The sequence below is a fragment of the Tasmannia lanceolata genome, unplaced genomic scaffold, assembly GCF_043159265.1.
Source record: "Tasmannia lanceolata isolate RefF3 unplaced genomic scaffold, GAP_Taslan_0.1 ptg000019l, whole genome shotgun sequence".
NCBI classification, from domain to species: Eukaryota; Viridiplantae; Streptophyta; class Magnoliopsida; order Canellales; family Winteraceae; genus Tasmannia; species Tasmannia lanceolata.
In genome coordinates this window covers 26,399,556-26,418,932 of record NW_027518696.1, presented here as the reverse complement: position 1 = coordinate 26,418,932, position 19,377 = coordinate 26,399,556, and the positions used below count along the sequence as shown (strand labels likewise).

At 41.7% G+C, this 19,377-nt stretch overlaps 1 protein-coding gene across 1 annotated transcript in view; it reads right to left on the bottom strand.

Moving 5' to 3' along the window:
* Window positions 1-19,377, bottom strand: part of KEG (protein kinases;ubiquitin-protein ligase) — a 66,880-nt gene that overhangs the window by 39,150 nt on the left and 8,353 nt on the right. Inside the window, exon 7 of the mRNA XM_077361624.1 lies at window positions 1,794-1,951. Coding sequence (XP_077217739.1) covers window positions 1,794-1,951 — 158 coding nt within the window. The remainder of the gene's footprint in view (window positions 1-1,793; window positions 1,952-19,377) is intronic.

Sequence of the window (19,377 nt, the reverse complement as noted above, 5' to 3'; positions counted from 1 at the left end):
AGGAAAGTTATGTGGTTTTCGACCATGTCACGGGGATAGGTGTGGCCGTAGTCATTAAGGTTGTAGATTTTTGAAAGTGTTGTAAATTATTATTGAATTGTTTTATGCAAAATGGAGTTTTCTAGAGGGCCTTCATGTGGAACGACGGTGTAGAAAAGTGATAACACCTAGTTGATTGGGTCGTTGTCTGCAAGCATAGGGAGGGTTGTTCGGGCATTAGCAGCTTGAGGGAGGTTAAGCATTGCCATTGGACGTTTGGTACTAAGTGCGACAGGAAGCAGAGAGATGTGATCACTATAAAATATGGTTTGGAATTGAGGGCTGGGGCTGTTAGTCCTCAGGGCCACCTGTGACTATACCTCGGTCGGTGCCTTCGTGAAATCTATCATTTGTTCGAGGAGTTCACCCAAGGCACCAACTTCATCGTCGGAGTGGGGAAAAGGGTTAAGTTAGGCATGATGCCTAGTGTGTTATTAGGCCATTGTTGGCCATCTTCCTTCCCTTCTATAGTGTGGTCACAGATAGGGGGTGAGCACAGAGACCTACAAGGCCCAAGATAGAAATGTCACCAGGGCCATCCCTTTTCGTCGTCCTTTCTTTAATTTGGAGACTGAGGATGTGGAACGTCTATTCAGACTAGCGAAGCAACATACATTCATCCGGCTAACACGAACAAGCAAATTGTAAGTGGACCTCAAGTGGGGTGCTCTTGGTTAGCTCTTTCAAATCCTGCAACTACAGGAGTGGTGGAGCCTCGTCGCCTTACACTACACTTTGACATTTATTTGTTCCTCCACATTGCTTTGCTTTCGATTGGATTCCATGCCATGATTAAATGTTGATTGTGGAACATCTTATGCATCGCTGGCAAATTAGTCAATCATTGTCCGAAGTGTGCAGTAGATGCGTGGAGCACCTTCTGCTCCACTGCATGTTTTCGAAGCACATTTGGCTTTCTCACCCTTTGTTTATTGTTGTTGGCTCCTTCCCTTTGCCTTAGTGTTTTGGGCCCTAGTGGTTGTTTTTGGGCCCAGCGGCTCGATTTTTTCTTATATATATTTTTTTAGCTTCTTTTTGGGAACACTCAGTTTGCATGCTAGGTTTATATCCCCTTTGCCTCTTGAATATATTTCTGATTCAAAAAATAATAATCAAATGCAAGAGATGGAGCAGCCTATTTTGTATAAGAGCAGTGATGACTACTATTTCACAGGTAAACCCGAAACAACAATTTCAGTGGTAGATCAATAAATAGATATGGCTGACTCTCTAGCTAGAGCTGGGGTTGGGCGGAGGCGGAATTATTTGATTATCTACCGCCTTGTGTCCCGTTTTTTCGGGTTCTTGAGTTTCTTTCTTGCCTCTATTGGGGTTGCTCTTATTTGTTTTTTTATTGTTCTTGATTCCTTGTATAGACCTTCTCTGTCTTTTTCTTGGAATGAAATTTATTCTTACCATTCAAAAAAATCAATAAATAGATATGCATCAGGCAACTTAGGCAATGGAAATTGTAACACATTGTACAACTTCAAAACAACAATGTATCTTGACCATAATTAGGTTTGAGTAACCACTAATCCACTTTCCACCCATGCCCTATGTAAGTTTACGTCTGCTGACAAATCCTCTTTTTCTAAGAGGATGAAGAAAGCACTAGTTTACCAAAACTAGTTCAAAACTCTCCTCTAACTAAAGATAATTCACTTTTTTAAAACAAAAACTGGAACAGTCACAATCCAAAAAATGAATCAAATATCAGATAATATCTAATCAAACCAGGTAATCTAGCTTACCAGTTTCATGGTCTTTCTTTAGAGCAGCCGCCATACACAATGCTGTTCCAACCGGACTCGGTATTTCAATTGCTTCATAAATCTCTTCTTGGGAAGCGACCTCCACCCACCTACTTACAACAGCCACATTCCATGTCGATATGCACATGTGCAATGGTCTGCACCAACAAAAGCGCAAAAATGAAAAGCAAACACAGAATCTAAAAGAAAATGCTGAACCAATTGAAAGCAAAAACGTCTCTAAATCTACAGCAATCCATTATTGCTTTAAAGACGAATGAGATGCTCATCTTAATGTGAAATCATACATGAAGGTGCAGTCATTTACGATCATGAAGAGAAAGGAGAGAGTTTTAACCGTAGGAAATAGGAGTTTGAATGCACAAGAGCTCAAATCAATGGTCAAACCAACGCATTTAGGAGCTGCTATTTTCGCTTTTCTCCTTTCCTCATCAAATAAAGCAAGAGTAGTATGCATGTGAGCATTGTTTTTGCACATGATGAAGGATGGTGGAAGCAGAGTTCAAACAATAAAAATTTAACATTCATGAAACAAAATCGAACGGTGGAGGAAACGGAAAACCAAAGATTTTAAAATTGCATTTTATGTATCATTTTTGGGAGGTCACATAATGAATTTTGATTCCAAAAATCTGGAAACATCCTTTGCAGAGTCGCATCTTTAGCAGCTCCTTTTGTGACAAGAAAATTACAGAATCATCACCTACATGAAAAGCATGTTTATTCACATTACATATAGCAATCTTTTGTCTGAATTGTGTAGATTGGATTAGTTGGTGATTTGGGGAAAGTGATTTCTCAAAGGACTTACACATGGAAACACGGCATTTAAGTGAGTATAGATGTCTCTGTTTTCCCCAAATGACAAAGGACGGATGAGTATTCTCAAGCCTCAACAAACATCAATTGTCAAGATGTGTGTTTATAAACAGAAGCAAAAGGAGACTGAAGGTGTTTAAATAGAAATATATACATAGGGTTCACATTATCTGGTCGATCGACTAGATAACTTATCTAGTCCGTCCGTCGACCAGAAACAGAGTGGGGCCCACATTGTTTGGGTGATCCAAAACATTCATTTCATCATTTGATGGGCCCTGACATAGATAGGGTGTGCCCAAAAAATCATCTCCATAGGATCATCCTAGCCCTTCGATTTGTGGAGGTTGACAGATTTTAAGTAACTAAGTTACGCATGCACGCACGTAGTCACGTACATACTAAGTTACGCATGCACGCATGCATGTACGCATGTATGTACACACCCACATGCGCATCGCGTTACTTACTAACTTATTAAGTTACGCATGCACGTACTCATGTACGCAAGCACGTACATGTAAAAGGCAAACTAAAGGAGTGGAAATGCAATCATTCTTACTAAAATACAAGTAAAAGGGGGTGAAAATGCTAGAAAGGGGACGAAAATATCATTCCCATATTCATATATTTATATATGTATATACACATACAAATATATTGTGCATCCCTATATATAATTTTTTTTTTTTTAAAGATCCTATATAAATTGTGCATACCTATATATAATGTATATTATATATATGGGAATAGTGTTTCTGAGCTCGAGCTCAGAATCAGGTGCGGGCCCACATTGTTGGGGGATCCAAAGCCTTCATTTCGAAGCCCATATCATGGATAGGGTGTCCACAAAAAATCAGCTCCATTAGATCATCCTAACCCTTCCATTTGTGGAGGGAAAATTGGGCAGATTTGTGGGGAAACAGTATCTGTCCATTTTCCCTCCACAAATGGAAGGGTTAGGATCATCCTATGGACCTGATTTTTTGTACACACCCTATCCATGATAGGGCCTTTTAAATGAATGCTTTGGATCCCCCCAAAAACATGGGCCCACATGAGTTTTTGATGCTCGAGCTCAAAAACACTACTCTCATATATATATATATATATATATATATATATAGAGAGAGAGAGAGAGAGAGAACGGTTTCTACACACGTGTAGACAAGTTATCCACACACTAGCTTAAAATCCAGTGGAGGGCATATTGTTTGGGTGATCCAAACCATTCATTTGATTGGCCCTCACATAGATAGGGTGTCCATAAAAAATCAGCTCCATAGGATCATCCCAACCCTACGATTTGTGGAGGTAAAATGGGCGTGTATAAACCTTCACAAATCTATCCATTTTTTGCCTCCATGATTCGAAGGGTTAGGATGATCCTATGGAACTGATTTTTTGTGGACACCCTATCTATGTGAGGGCCAATCAAATGAATGGTTTGGATCACCCAAACAATGTGGGCCTCCACTGTATTTTAAGCTAGTGTGTAGATAACTTATCTACACATGTGTGTAGAAACCGTTCTCTCATATATATATATATATATATATATAGAGAGAGAGAGAGAGAGCGAGAGAGAGAGGGCGTGGTTTCTGAGCTCTAGCTCAGGCTGAGCCAAAGCTTATAATACACCATCTCCCATAGTAGTTTGACTCATCCCACCCATTCATTTTACAATACCTCACATAGATAGGGTGTTCCTAACAAACCAGCTCCATACCATAATCCTAACCATCTGATCTATAGGACCATAATTTCAAGCCATCCATTCATAACCCATAACCCTAAGCATAACCTATAAACTAAATGGGTTGGATGACTCAACCAACTATGGGAGTAGTGGTTTCTGAGCTCTAGCTCAGGCTGAGCTCGAGCTCAGAAACCTTTTCCTAATAAATTGCCCACTTTTTAACCACGAATGCCCCATTGTAGTGGTTTTGTGATAAATGAACCTTTAGTGGGCGGGGGCGCATTTATCATCTTCAATATACTTATGTTATGTCGATACACACACACACACACACACACACACACACACACACACACACCTCAACTCAACTAAGCCTTTGTCTCAAACTAGTTGGGGTCACACACACACACACACACACACACACACACACACACAACTCAACTCAACTAAGCCTTTGCCCCAAACTAGTTGGGGTCGGACACACACACACACACACACAACTCAACTCAACTAGTCCTTTGTCCCAAACTAGTTGGGGTCGGATATATAAATATATATTGAATAACATGTAAGGGTAGTTTAGGCATTAGTTGTAGGAGAGAGGATATTACTGTCATTGTACATTGGATGCCCTATTTGGGCCTATATATACACCGTCTACATGAGGAGCCCCCTTAGTGGAGACTCTCCATCTCTCCATTCTTCTTCTTCTTTCTAACCCTAACTCCATTTCTATCATGGTATCAGAGCAAAGATCTAAAGGGAAAGAAGAAGAGTTTCATTCCACCATCACGTCTCTCTCTCTCTCTCTCTCTCTCTCTCTCTCTCTCTCTCTCTCTCTCTCTCTCATTTATGTGTTTACGGAAAACCAAATCCCTGTTTTTTTTCCTAAAATCTCTCAATATTTTCTCTCCAATTTTCTCCCTAGAATGTCTCTAAATCTCCTCGCCGCCTTCTTTTCCTCATCAGATCCCTAAAATCTCTCATTCTCTCTCTCGGTCTCTCGCACTCTTCCTTTTACTCCCCCATTTCCAGTTGAAAAGATGCCTTGTTAATCGCAAGATGCGATTACTTCTCTCTAGTAATCGCACCATGTGATTATCAAATGTACCGTACGATTACAACTCCCTCATGCGATTACTCATTTAGTCATGCGATTATCTCTTGTGTTGAGTGTTGTGTTGTCTTCCATGGTCCTATGTCTTGTGGTTGTCTTCTTGCGTCTCTTTCTTTCCATTGTCTCTTATCTTTTATGGCCTTTGTGTTTCTCCTCATTATGCTATTTCTCTCTTTCTTGTGTTTGGCCTTTGTCTTCTTCTTCAAGGCGCACACCAAGTGTTCGATGAAATGTCCGAGAGCAATGTGGTGCCTTGATTGTCTTTGTTTCATTGCAAGTTGAAGGTATTCGACCTTCAACTTGAGGGGGAGTGTTGTTGTGCTTCTCTTTATCTTCTTCGTTCATCCCCTTGGTAATTATTATCATCTTCCTTGTTGTCTTTTCTTGTCTTGTTCTCTTCTGGCTCATGTAGTCTCGCCCGAGGGGGAGTATTGTTGGTGATTATGTTCTTCGTCTCCTTCGTCATGTGTCTTCTCTTAGAGTAGTTTTACGCATTAGCTTTCCGACTTTTATGCCTTATCTTTTCCAGACGATGGTTTCCCCATCGTTGGTCAGCTCTTTTAGAGGCGACGGTTTCGTTTTCTCAGTCGACCTCTCTTTCTAGGTGATGGTTTCCCCATCGTTGGTCGGCTCTTTACAAGCGGCGGTTTCCCCATCGACCTTCTTTCCGGGCGATGGTTTCCCATCGTTGTCGGCTCTTTTACTGGCGACAGTTTCCCCGTTGACCTCTCTTTCCGGGCGATGGTATCCCCATCGTTGGTCGGCTCTACAGGCGACGATTTCGTTTTCCCTGTCGACCTCTCTTTCCTGGCGATGGTTTTCCCATCGTTGGTCGGCTCTTTTACAGGTGGTGGTTTCCCCGTCGACCTTCTTTCCGGGCGATGGTTTCCCCATAGTTGGTCAGCTCTTTTACAGGCAGTGGTTTCCCCTTTGACCTCTCTCTTTCCGGGCGATGGTATCCCCATCGTTGGTCGGCTCTCTTCAGGCGACGATGTTCATGCCGTCGACCTTGTCACCAAACGATGGTTTCCCCATTGTTGGTTGGTTATCTTTTTTCCTTATATTCTTCTCTCTAGGCGATGGTTTCCCCATTGGTGGTTATCTTCCGCCTTGAGCATGCTCATTTTGCTCAATGGATTGCTACTATTTCCCTGCTGATGTGCTTCTGTTCTATCCTTCGTGGTTTGCAACTTTATTCGCCAGGCTCTCATTCAGGGGAGGCCCTGTTCTGTTCGCTCTCGCCATAGTGCTGCTTCAGGAGTTGTTCCTATTTTGTGGTCGCTGATCTCGACGATCGTACTCTCATAGTGGCCGTTATCTTTTGTTATGCTTTCCTTATGTATTCACGACATCAGCTTGAGGATGAGTATTATACCAAGCTGGATGTGTGGATGAGATTATGTACTTTTTGTAATTTTTAGTTGTTGCTGTAGTTTTCTTTGTACCAAGCTGGAGTTCCATAGCATATACACTCCAGCTTGAGAGGAGTGTTGAATAACATCTAAGGGTAGTTTAGGCATTAGTTGTAGGATAGAGGGTATTATTGTCATTGTACATTGGATGCCCAAATACATATATTTGGGCCTCTATATATGAGAATAGTGTTCCTGCGTAGCTGCTCAGATAGCTTATCTGAGTAGCTGCTTCAAAAACTCATGTGGCCCACATTTTTGGGGTGATCCAAAGCATTAATTTGAATGGCCCTTCCATGGATAGGGTGTGTACCAAAAATCAGCCCTATAGGATCATCCTAACCCAATCAAAGATGGAGGGGAAAATGGATAGACACTATTTCTGACCATTTTTCCCTCCACAAATGGCAGGGTTAGGATGATCATAAAGGGCTCATTTTTTGTACACACCCTATCCATGGAAGGGCCTTCCAAATGAATGCTTTGGATCACCCCAAAAATGTGGGGCCACATGAGTTTTTGAAGCAACTGCTCAGATAAGCTATCTGAACAGCTGCGCAGGAACACCTCTCTCTCTCTCTCTCTCTCTCTCTCTCTCTCTCTCTCTCTCTCTCTATATATATATATATATATATATATATATAGAGAGAGAGAGAGAGACACACACACACACACATCATATACATGAGGAACTCCCTTAGTGGAGACTCCCCTCATTCCTCTTCTTCTTCCTCTCTTCTAACCCTAACTCCATTTCTAACAACATTTAAAGGCATTGGTATGCGGAAATGTTACATAAGTATATTTTGATTGCTAATAGAAAGTTTATTAAACAATAGGGGTAAAAGGGAATAGTGTATGATACATGTACACTAACAAAGAGGAAAGTAGGATAGTAATCAAAAGTTCATGGACACCCTTATCAACCCAACCCCTCCTTTACTTAAACAATTGAGTTCCAGATTTAAGAGTCCCTCTTGATTTCAACATGACTCAAGAAGTGAGAAGTGCAGATGATGAATATGGGAATGATATTTTCGCCCCCAAAAACCATCCTAACTTTTTCTTTGAATGAAGAAACCATCCTAACTTCTACTGCCTAATCTCTAATAAAGCTGCCAATCCACTCAAGGCAGGAGTTTCCAAGAGAGCAACTAGCATGATTCAATTTGAGTTGCCCATCCAATGCATCTCTTCCATCTTTCAATTGTTGTTCTGCCCTACCATAGGCCATGTCCTTCCAACAACAGCCTGATTTTTTGGAGGCTTGCTTAGTAAGTACCTTTTTTTAATGCCATTGCTTAGTAAGTACGTTAAGATGTGAGGATAGCATACATGTTGAGGTTAGAGATTCTGCCTAGCAGAGAGAGGGAGACAGTGGATAAAATAGTTAAGAGATGGAAATGTCCACCTGTGAGGTATTTAATGCTAAATTTTGATAGACGCTCCTTTGGAAATGCTGGCCCAACCAAGGTGGGAGATGTGTTAAAGGATGATGAGGGTGATTTGTTGTTAACGGCCACCTTTAGTGATGAGACAGTCTAGCAAGGGTGCAAGGCGAAAGCTTTACACCTTAAACTTCAATGAATAGCAGCTTTTTGCACGCCGTTCCAAAGGTGCCTCAGGTGTGTTATTTTTCATTTATTATGCCTACCCATGCTTCTTGGCAAGAGAAATGGTACATTCAAGGGGGAGCTAAGGCCTCCCTTCTTGATTGAGTGGGCTTCTGAACTTAAGATTGTCAAACGACGCCAATGAAATGTCCATTCATGATGCAATCTCAAAAAATTATAACCGTTCCCCTCGTAAAAAGAAGCTCTTGCAAGCATGCTAAATTAGTGAAAACAGTCAACTACGAAAGCAAACTTACGTTAAAGCAACAACACTCCGAGGAGGCACCAAGATCATCAAACAGGTTCCATGAATATCATATCCTCAAACGTTTGGGATCTCAAGGGTTGTGATAGGAGGAATGTCATTAGATCAGCCAATCATGATGTGGCTCATCTTATAAAGACCAAATTAGAATCATTTAACGATCGATCAAAACTATTTGAGACGGAGCCAGGGCAGTTTCTTGCCTCCAGGGGTCTTTCGAGGGAAACTGGAAACATGTGGGACCTTCTTGACCATGGTCTGTGGGAAGATTGAATCTCGAGGATTCTCCATCTCTTCCCATCACACGTGCAACTTATCTCAACAATTTATGACCCGTGTGATGACACCAAAATGAATATTCTCTAATCTGAATTGGGTGATATATGGAACTTTGAGGGCCCTTGGTGTCTAGCAGGTGATTTCAATGTGGTCGTATAGCCGGAAGAGAAATCTTGTGCTTCCTCCACTGCTTCCTCCTCTCTGCAAACTGAAAGGGGTGCCTCCCTAGCCGTTCCATCATCATATTCCATGCCCAATCTCCGATTATTTCCCTGATTCCCTTTGGCACAGAAGACGACCTTGAAAGGTCGGATCCATTTAGGTTTGCACAATTGTGGCTTACTCACAATGAATTTAGGCTTCTGGTGACGAAATGGGGGTCTTCTAACCATTTTGAGGGGAGCCAGGTTTCAGGCTAATCCGTAAGCTGCTTTTTTTTAATGAATGGTTGCAAATTTCAATCAAACGGAAAGGGGAAGACTGAGATGGTCAACCCACAAATACAAACAGAATCGACAAAAAAGAACAAGAAAAGCTACAAAATAAGAACAAGGATCAGGGAGGAAGGAAATCGAGCATGTCCAAACCCTGCTTCCCCACGCCATCCCTAGCAAGTCTATTAGCCACACTAATAGCGGACCATCTGGCATGTGTAAATATTCTACACGACTCTTCCAGTCGATCTTGAATCTCATCAAAGAACTAGGCGAATCTCCAAGGAGAGGCAGACAATCCCCTAAGCCACCAAACGGAGTTCATGGAATCGCCCTCAACAATCACCTTATCCAACCAATCTTTGTTCAAACACTTGATTCCTTGATGGACAGCTCTAACCTCCACCTCACTTGAATCTGCTATCCTGATAGGCCCTGAAAAGGCCCAATCACAACGCCACTTGAATCTCTAAGGACCCGCCGCCTAAGCCTGCTGGGCAGGGTTTCCCATTCTAGAGCCATCAAAGTTTAGTTTTAGCAACCTAATTGCTGGAGCCTCCCAATTTTGAAGAATAAATGGGTGCCTTTTTACACTAAAGCAAACCTCCCTCCATCCCTCGCATAGATCAAAGGCCGAGACAAACCGAAAGGAAAGGACTCTAACCCATGCTATTGTCAAAGCAATCACTTTAATTCGTAAGCTTACTAAATGGCACAATGAGCACTTTGGCAACCTAGCCTCTAAGTCATCAAGGAGAGAAGGCCCTAGATAGAATGGAGGAGAGCCCTCTCTCCAAAGCTATCACATGTCCAAGAACGCCTTAAAAATGAATGGATCAAATAAATGATTAGCAAGAGCTCTTTTGGAGACAGAAGGTCTGGATGTGCTACTTTTATTGCCCTTATCCCAAAAGTTAAGGGTGTAGTGAAGGTCTCTGATTTCAGGCCCATCAGTTTGGTGGGTTGCCTCAACAAAGACCTGGCGAAGGTTTTAGCTAAGCGCCTAAAAGTGGTTCTCCCAAGTATAATTTCTCCTAATCAAGTATAATTTCTCTCTAGTGGCTAACAAAGTTGTGGATTGGCTAGCAAAAACAGGGAATGGGGATGTTTTCTGTAAGCTAGATATGGAAAAAGCATATGACATAGTAGAGTGGCAGTGCTTGGATCACCTGCTTGGGAAGATGGGTTTTGGAGATAGATGGAGAGCATGGATCAGGTGCTGTGTATCTTCTGCATGGTTTTCTATTCTCATTAATGTGAATCCCCTAGGGGTTTCTTCAAGTCCTCAAGGGGTCTTCGACAAGGCGATCCATTATCTCCTTTCGTATTCGTTATAGTGGCTGAGTCTTTAAGCCTTCGAGTCTTTGAGCCTTCTCATTGAGAAGGGCAGATCGAAAGGTCTGGTGGATGGTTTTAAGTTTGGCCAGAACGGAGTAGAGGTCTCTCACTTGCAGTTTGCGGATGATACTCTATTATTCAGCTCCCTCATATTTCGAACATTCTGAACCTCAAAGCGATCCTTAGATGCTATGAACTTGTTACAGGGCAAAGAAACAATTTTTCCAAATCTAGGATGTTTGCCTTAAACGTAGAAGAGGAAGGGGCTTTGGGTTTAGCCAATCTCATGGGCTGCCGTCTGGAGAACCTTCCTACAACATATCTTGACCTTTCTTCGGGGATTGAAAAAAAAAGGGGGCGGCCTAGTGCACGAGGCTCCCGCCATTGCGAGGTCTGGGGAGGGCTAGATGTACATGGCCTTACCCCTGCTTCGCAGAGAGGCTGTTTCCATGACTCAAACCTGTGACCACCAGATCACAATGGAGCAACCTTCCTTTGGGGATTGGAAGACAAAAAAAAATAGTGCAGATCCCATTGTGGAAAGAATAGAAAGGAGATTAGACACTTGGAAGAGGAACCTGGTATCAAGAGGCGGCAAAATAATGGTTATTAAGGCAGTTATGGCGAATATCCCCATCTCTGTTCAAATGTCCTATGAGTATTGTTGACCGAATTGAACAGATTCAAAGGAGATTCTTGTGGGGGGCTCGGATGAGAAGAGGGCATTTGCCTTAGTGAGTTGGGAAGATGTGTGTAAGCCGCTAAAAGGAGTTTTGGGAATCTAGAAGATTAAACAGGTTAGCCAGTCCCTCTTGGGGAAGTGGCTAAGGAAGTTTGGCAAGGAGCAATCGCACTTATGGACTAAAGTTGTAAATAGTAAATATGGTTCAGAGCCAGGTCATTGGAAAGCTTCGGATTATTTTAGAAAACCCGGGGTCACAGTTTGGCAAGACATAATGAGCATGAGTTACAGCTTTAATCAAGGCATCAGATTTAAAGTCTACTCTGGCGAAAGGATTAGTTTTTGGGATATGTGTTGGTGCTCCTCTTCTCCTCTAAAAGAGATTTTCCCGGATTTATTCCTTGCTGCCACCCACAAGGATGTCATGATTAAGGATTGTTTTGAGAGATCAGAGGACAGGGTAATTTGGAAGCCTCCTTTTAGGAGGAATTTCTTTGAGAGAGAACTGTCGTCGATTGAAAGACTTCTTCAGTTGTTAGAAGGGACATACATAAGTTTATCTGGTTAGATAAGAGTGTGGATCTGGGGTTCTACCGAGATTTTTATAGTCAAATCTTTCTATAAACAGTTGGTTCCTTGTCCTGCGCTCCCAATTGAAGCAAAAGTCTAGAAAATCCACGCTCCTCTGAGGGTGTGTACTTTCAGTTGAGCGGCTCTCTGTCGCCGGATTCAAACGGTGGACTTTTTAAGGGCTAGAAAGATGGTGATTGTAGATCATTGCACCCTGTACATTGAGGCAGGGGAATATGTGGACCATATCTTTATCCATTGCAGAGTGGCAAGAGAGGTATGGGGTGGTATTTTGTCCAGGTTTGGAATTGATTGTGTCTTCCCTTCTACCCTCCAACACTTACTAGATGGTTGGTCGTTGGTCCCTTCGAGGAAAAAAGGGAAGGTGCTTTGGTCGATTTCTCTGCTAGCCACTATGTGGGTGCTATGGAAAGAGATAAATGCCAGAGTTTTTGATGGAGTGGCTAAGTCATCCTACTTCCTTTTTATTAAAGTTATATCTCTAACTATTGCATGGGCAAAATCTCTCCCGCTTTTCCGCTTTGTTTCGGCCTTTGAATTATGGGAGGGATGGAGAGTAGTGTGTACGACCCTTGGTTGTGCAACATTGGCAGCCTCCACCCATTGGGTTGATAAATTTAGACTTCGATGGCTCTAGTCTTGGTAATCCCGGGCCAGCTGGTATTGAGGGTATGTTAAGGGACTCCTCAGAGGAGGTACTATGGACTTTCTCAGGACCTATAGGGGTCGCAGATGCCTGCGAAGCAGAGGTGAGGGCGATTCACCAGGGTATTTTGTATATGGAAAGAGATAGGTTGGATCGAATGATAGTTGAAGAAGACTCTCTCAATGTTATAAGGTGGCTCAAGGTCGGTTGCCCCTTGGCAATTTGCTCGCTTTTTCGATAAGATTAAAGATAGATCACGAGGCTCCTCTCTTACTTTCTTACATGTGAGAAAATCCGCAAACGGGACTGCCGATAAGTTTGCTGGAGAGGGTGTGAACAAGCAGGATCTTGAATTGTTTGATTTCTTACCCCCTTGAAAGAGCCTTATGTTTGTTAGTGCTTCTGTTTTTCTTTTGTAGTTGTTCTCTTTTTACTGTTTGGGTGGAGCTTCTCGGTCTTTGCCTTTTTAATTAAATCTGTTACCATTCAAAAAAAAGAGCTCTTCTGGAGGCAAAGGTCCAAAGACCTATGGCTGACTGCAAAATAAATGATTAGCAAGAGCTCTTCTGGGAGCAAAGGTCCAGGGACCTATAGGAACTCTAGATTTTTCCACCTGTCTGCCACCTTAGGGGAAGGCAAAAACCGGTCAATGCCTTACGTCAACGAGCATAACTTTAAGAATAGAAATGGTGTAGAAGAAGAAATAACAAAGTATTTCCAATCTAACTTTGCACCCAATGGGAGTGTCAAACCATGGGTCTACGGCAATATGCCATTTCTTCCTGAGAGCGGTAAGGTGTTTGGAGGTTGCCTTCGCCAATGATGAGGTACATGGACTGGCAAATTTTATCCTGGATAAAAGCAAGGCCTCGGGGCCTAATGGTTTCTCTTTGGCTTCTTCCAAGAGTTCTAGGAGACTAATGAAAATGACATTATGCAAGTCTTGGAAGAGTTCCTCTTTCGCCACGAGACTAGCACTACTTTCAATGCGTCCATTATGTCATGATCCTTAAACAAAAAATGGCTGAGATATTAAGGATTGTCACCCCATTAGTCTTGTGGGAGGGATCTATAAAATAATCTCTAATTCTCGTCATTGAGACTTAAAAAGGTAATGCTAGTTATGGTACCTAAACACCAATCTGACTTTGTCAAAGGCAGGCAGATCGTTGACAACATCAATATCGCTAATTAAGTGATTGATTCAATCAAATAGCACCCAAAGTGATATCCTGCTTAAATTGGACCTCCGGAAGGCATAAGAAAAAATTGAGTGCAAGGTTCTACCATGGAGAAAAAAAAAATAGGAGCTTACTGGAGGAAATGTAATGCGGGTGCTTAAGAGGGAAGAAGAAGAAAATTAGAACACAACTTAGAGAAGAAGAAGAAAATGGGAGCAATGCTCAACCCAATTGATATTCCATCAATTACATAAGTTTATCAACATCAAAAATCCCCTCTAAAGATGGTTTCTAACTCTTTAAACAAAAGAAAACCAAAGCAAATTCATTCAAGCTCCTCCACTAGCTAGCTTAGGGACTAACATAACATTAATTGCATAGGAACTCACTAACTTTGACTGTTTTGGGAACCCACAGACACAGTCCACAAAAAGTGCCATAACTTTCTGCCCTCTTGTCCAATTTTCAAGCACAAATGCTTGTTGGAAAGATCTCAAAGAGACCTACAACTTTGTAGTTCACCACTTTCCATAATTCTTCCATTTAGAAGCTCAAAAATCAGGTTCAAAACGGGCCAGCAACATTAATGAGGGACTGCACCTTGGAACTCCACCAAAACCAGCTAGGCATGACATGGCTACCATGTTGGCACTGCATCATTATTTCCGGGTGAGAAAGAACTCGCCCACGAGTTCTCATCAAACTCTCCATGATAAGTTGTCAAGTCTTAACATTGAAGTTGGGTGAGTATTAATATTTGGAGGGAGCTCAACCTTGAATGCACTATCCCCAATTTTCTTAAGCACTTGAAAAGGGGCATCCACACGATCTTGAAATTTGCTAAACTTCCTTGGTTCAAGAAAACTCGCCCTCGAACCTTGAAGTATCGAAGAATGATCATCAATTGAAACTTCCCAAGATCAAACTCCGCTTCATAATCTCCATGAAGAAGTGATAACTTGTCTAGATTTTGAACATGTTTGAATATATAAACATCAACTGTGAGCTTCAATGTAGGATCGAATAAAAATGGATCGATGTAATTGAATGAAAAAATCGATGTAATATTTTTCCATTCACCCATCACTTCAATATCCATCGGTTCACCTAATATGCAATCGGATCCAATTTCTTTGGTGATGAATTCATTGAATTACCGTTGAAGTTCATCGTACTCCTCGTTAGTTTCAACAACAAGTAGAGCATTGAATTTACCATTATCATTGGTCTCTTGATCAAATTTGTTCTTGGAAATAAAAAAGTTACTCTCATATCCTTTCTTGAACTATGCAATCCGATACTGCTTTGGATGTTGTTCGGTTTTGAGTTTGTGCTTGTTCACCATGTCATGAGATACGATGTTCTCACAACTCCCACCATCGATCACAATGGTGCAAACCTTGTCATGAGATTTGCATCGAGTCTTGAAAATATTGGAACAGAGCCAATCATCATCGAATTCAACCTTTGGTGTAGCAAGTGCTCTTTGGATCACCAAGCTTTTCTCTTTCTTCGGGTTCGATTTCTTCATGTTGTATGTCATCTACCTCATCATATATGGGCTGATTTGAATCATCAACAAAATTATCATCATTTTCTTCATCACCGAAGGCCACTACTTGCCGCTTTGGACAATCTTTGAAACGATGGCCAACTTGACCACACTTGAAACAAGCATTTGAATCGTTGGGACGATTGGGCTGATTTCCAACTTGATGTGTAGGGGCTGATTTTGTAGAATTTTGATTGAAATATTCGGACCTTGACTTTGTTCCTCCACCATGTGAAGATCTTTAGAATAAGGATAGAGACTACGAACATCCACATACTTTTTAGCACCACGACGAGAAAGCTTAGCCTCCACCTTCAAGGCTAGTTGATAAGCATCATTGACGCTCAATGATCGGTGCATTTCCACCTCATCACGAATGGAAAACTTCAAACCATCAACATACCTTGCCACAAGTTGATCTTCACCCTCTTGAATATCATTACGAGCCATGAGTTTGTAGAATTCTTCGGTGTAGTCCAACACACTCTTGGATTCTTGGCATAGGTTGTTGAATTGAGAAAAGATACTTTGGGAAAAATCCAACGGAAGAAATTTCTCCTTAAGCCTTGATTTCATTTTCTCCCAAGAAGAGATCTTACGCTTTCCTTTGCGGATTCTCATCTCTTGAACCTTATCCCACCATGTTGAAGCGTAGCCACAAGCTTCACACGTTGGCTTTCGGGTGTCTCCTTGTAATCAAAGAACTTCTCAATGGCACTAAGCCATTCAAGAAAACCTTCGGGTTGTAGACGACCATGGAACTCCGACAAGTCAATCTTGACGGTGTCGAAATCACGATAGAACCTTCCCAACTTAGCCTCTTCACGAGTATTGGCGAAGGGATTCACATCGGATTCATCACTAGAACCTCCATGGCTTGATCTACCACACTCACTACGAGCCTCTTGGCGTTCAAGTCGCATGGTAAGTTGCTCAACTTGTCTTCGAAGTGCTTGAAGTTCGTCATCTCTTTCATCTCTCAAATCTTCCATCATTTGGTTACCACGCCTTCCTCTACCTCTTTGTGCCGCCATGAAAATCAAATCGAAGCTAGCCCAAGAGAGTAACGTTGGCTCTGATACCAGATAATGCGGGTGCTTAAGAGGGAAGAAAATTACAACTCAAGAACACAACAAGAAAAGAAGAAGAAAATGGGGGCAAAGCTCAACCCAATTGATATTCCATCAATTACATAAGTTTATCAACATCAAAAATCCCCTCTAAAGATGGTTTCTAACTCTTTAAATAAAAGAAAACCAAAGCAAATTCGTTCAACCTCCTCCACTAGCTAGCTTAGGGATTAACATAAGATTAATTGCATAGGAACTCACTAACTTTGACTGTTTTGGGAACCCACAGACACAGTCCACAAAAACTGCCATAACTTTCTGCCCTCTTGTCCAATTTTCAAGCACAAATGCTTGTTGGAAAGATCTCAAAGAGACCTACAACTTTGTAGTTCACCACTTTCCATAATTCTTCCATTTAGAAGCTCAAAAATCAGGTTCAAAACGGGCCAGCAACATTAATGAGGGACTGCACCTTGGAACTCCACCAAAACCAGCTAGGCATGACATGGCTACCATGTTGGCACTGCATCAAAATGGGTCTAATGTAGTATATCAACTGCTCTTATTTTTTTTTCTTCCTCTTTAATGGGGTCCATTTGGTTACTTCTCTCCTTCGAGGGTTCTTAGGTAGGCATTTTCTCTCTCCCCCTTCCTCTTCACCCTTGCTGCGTAAAATAATGGCTACATTCTATCTGAAGTAGTCGAGAGTGGTTTCCTTAAGAGTCTCGAAGTCAAGTTAAGAGGAATTGGTGTGACCCTTCTCCAATACAACAATGATACAATCAATATGGCTAAATCCTCCAAAACTCAACCAACCTCAACAACCGTTTATTGAGGAAACTTCCGCTTTAAAATGAATCGAAACAAATATTTGGTATGTGGTATTAATTTGGATGAGGTTCATGCGGTTGTGATAGGTTCTGAGTTAGGCTTTTGCCTGACATCCCTTCCAATCAAGTACTTTGGCCTTCCCCTCAAGGGCGGTAATATAATAACACTGTCCCCCATGACTCCGATCTAGTTGTGAAAGAATTTCAAGCCATGATGGAATCTTGGAAAGGGTAGGCACCTTTCCTTAGCTAGAAGGCACCTGCTTCTCAAGGCTGCCCTTGCAAATACCCCAACCTACTTCCTCTCAATGTACCATGTTCCCTACCCCAGTTGCGGATTGCATTGAGAAAATCCAAAGGACCTTCCTCTGGAATGATGTTCTTCCACTTTTTTTTTAAATGACTCTAGTGTATTTATGACCTCTCTTTTATAGTGGCGGTGATGTTCCTCCACTTAGGAGGGTTCATCTTGTTAACTCCAATTAGGACGGTTCATCTTGTTAACTGGAAGGTCTACCAACCAAAGTGGATTGGGGGCTGGCAATTAAAATAATCATAGCCCAAAACTCCATCGTGGAGGTTATTCCACTCCAAATATAACCTATGAACTGTTGTTATTTATGATAAATACGAGAAAGACGATGGCAACCTTTGGCAAGGAGATCAAAGGAAGTGAGGTCCCCACATACCTCTTGGAAAAATGGATTCTTATCATTCTCTAAGAACTTCTCTCGCTCTGTAGGTGATAGGGCAGATACCAACTTTTGGTTGGATGAATGGTGCAACAACTCTACCTTCGTTTTGAAATTCCCAAACCTCTTCACCAAAGCTATTAACCCAAAAGGATTTGGTGGCGAGCTACTTGAATAGAAATGTAAACTCAACCATCTAGTATCCTGAGGCTAGGGAACACTTCTAGAGCCCACTGGAAGTTTCTCAATATGGATGAAAAACTTGGCTCTTTCTACTTTCCTTCTCAGGATTGTCAGGATGAAATCATGCGGTGTCCCGGTCATTACGGTATCTTCTCTTTCAAAAGTGACCCATAAGGGAGACAATCTCCATAAGAGGAGCATTAGTATAGGTATGAACTGCCCTTTCGATGGACCTCCGAATGAAACTTTGATTCACATCTTTGCTCAGTACTCATGGTCAATGCACATCTGGAGTTTCTTCTTTAGTCTGTTTCACATAAACCTCGTGCCTGATCTTTCTAAGACTAACATGGACTTTTGACATCAGTGGTGTCATCTCTACTGTTAACAAGGGGCTCCAATGCATCTGAAAATCCTTTTTCCACCATGCATGTGGCTAATCTAAAGGGGAAGAAGTGATCATTTCTTAATAGGAAGTTTAATAGCTCTGTGCAGTTGATTAATGGGATTATTGTTAAGCTCTCGGCATGCATTTAAAAATAAATATTATATGAGCACTCACCTTCAAGATATCATTTCTTAATGTATCCTTGTGAGGACTGGCTTCTCTGCCCCATCCAAGCCCTTAGATTCCTGGACCACCCCTCATTTGGGCTAGCTCAAGCTTAACTTTGATGGGAGAACATTGCTAGTTCCCTAAGCTAGGAAGGCTGGTTATGAGGGCACCCTTTTCAAACTCTAATGGTGGTATTATCCTTTCCTTTTCAAGACCATGTAATAAGGCTCATGCTATCTATCCAGAGGTTATGGCAATTTGGAACTAGTTAAAGCTCCTTGTGTTAGGCTGTTGATAAAAAAGGCAATGTTCATAAACTTTGGATCAAAAGTGGATTCCTAAACGTTATCCATTGGCTTAAAAAGTTGAAACCTTCGTTCTGAAATTTTAGGAGGCAATTCGTGAAAATGCATGATATTATCACTAACTAGTCTAAGTACTTATGTTCTCATATCCATCGGGAAGGAAATGATTTTGCAGATATGTTAACAAATTTCGGGGAAATCTATAATGACTTATGGATGTGGGCTGGTGGCAGATTGCTCCCAAGTCAAACAGCACATCGGTGAGAGCAGTTAGATTATAACATATCTCACGGTGCTTT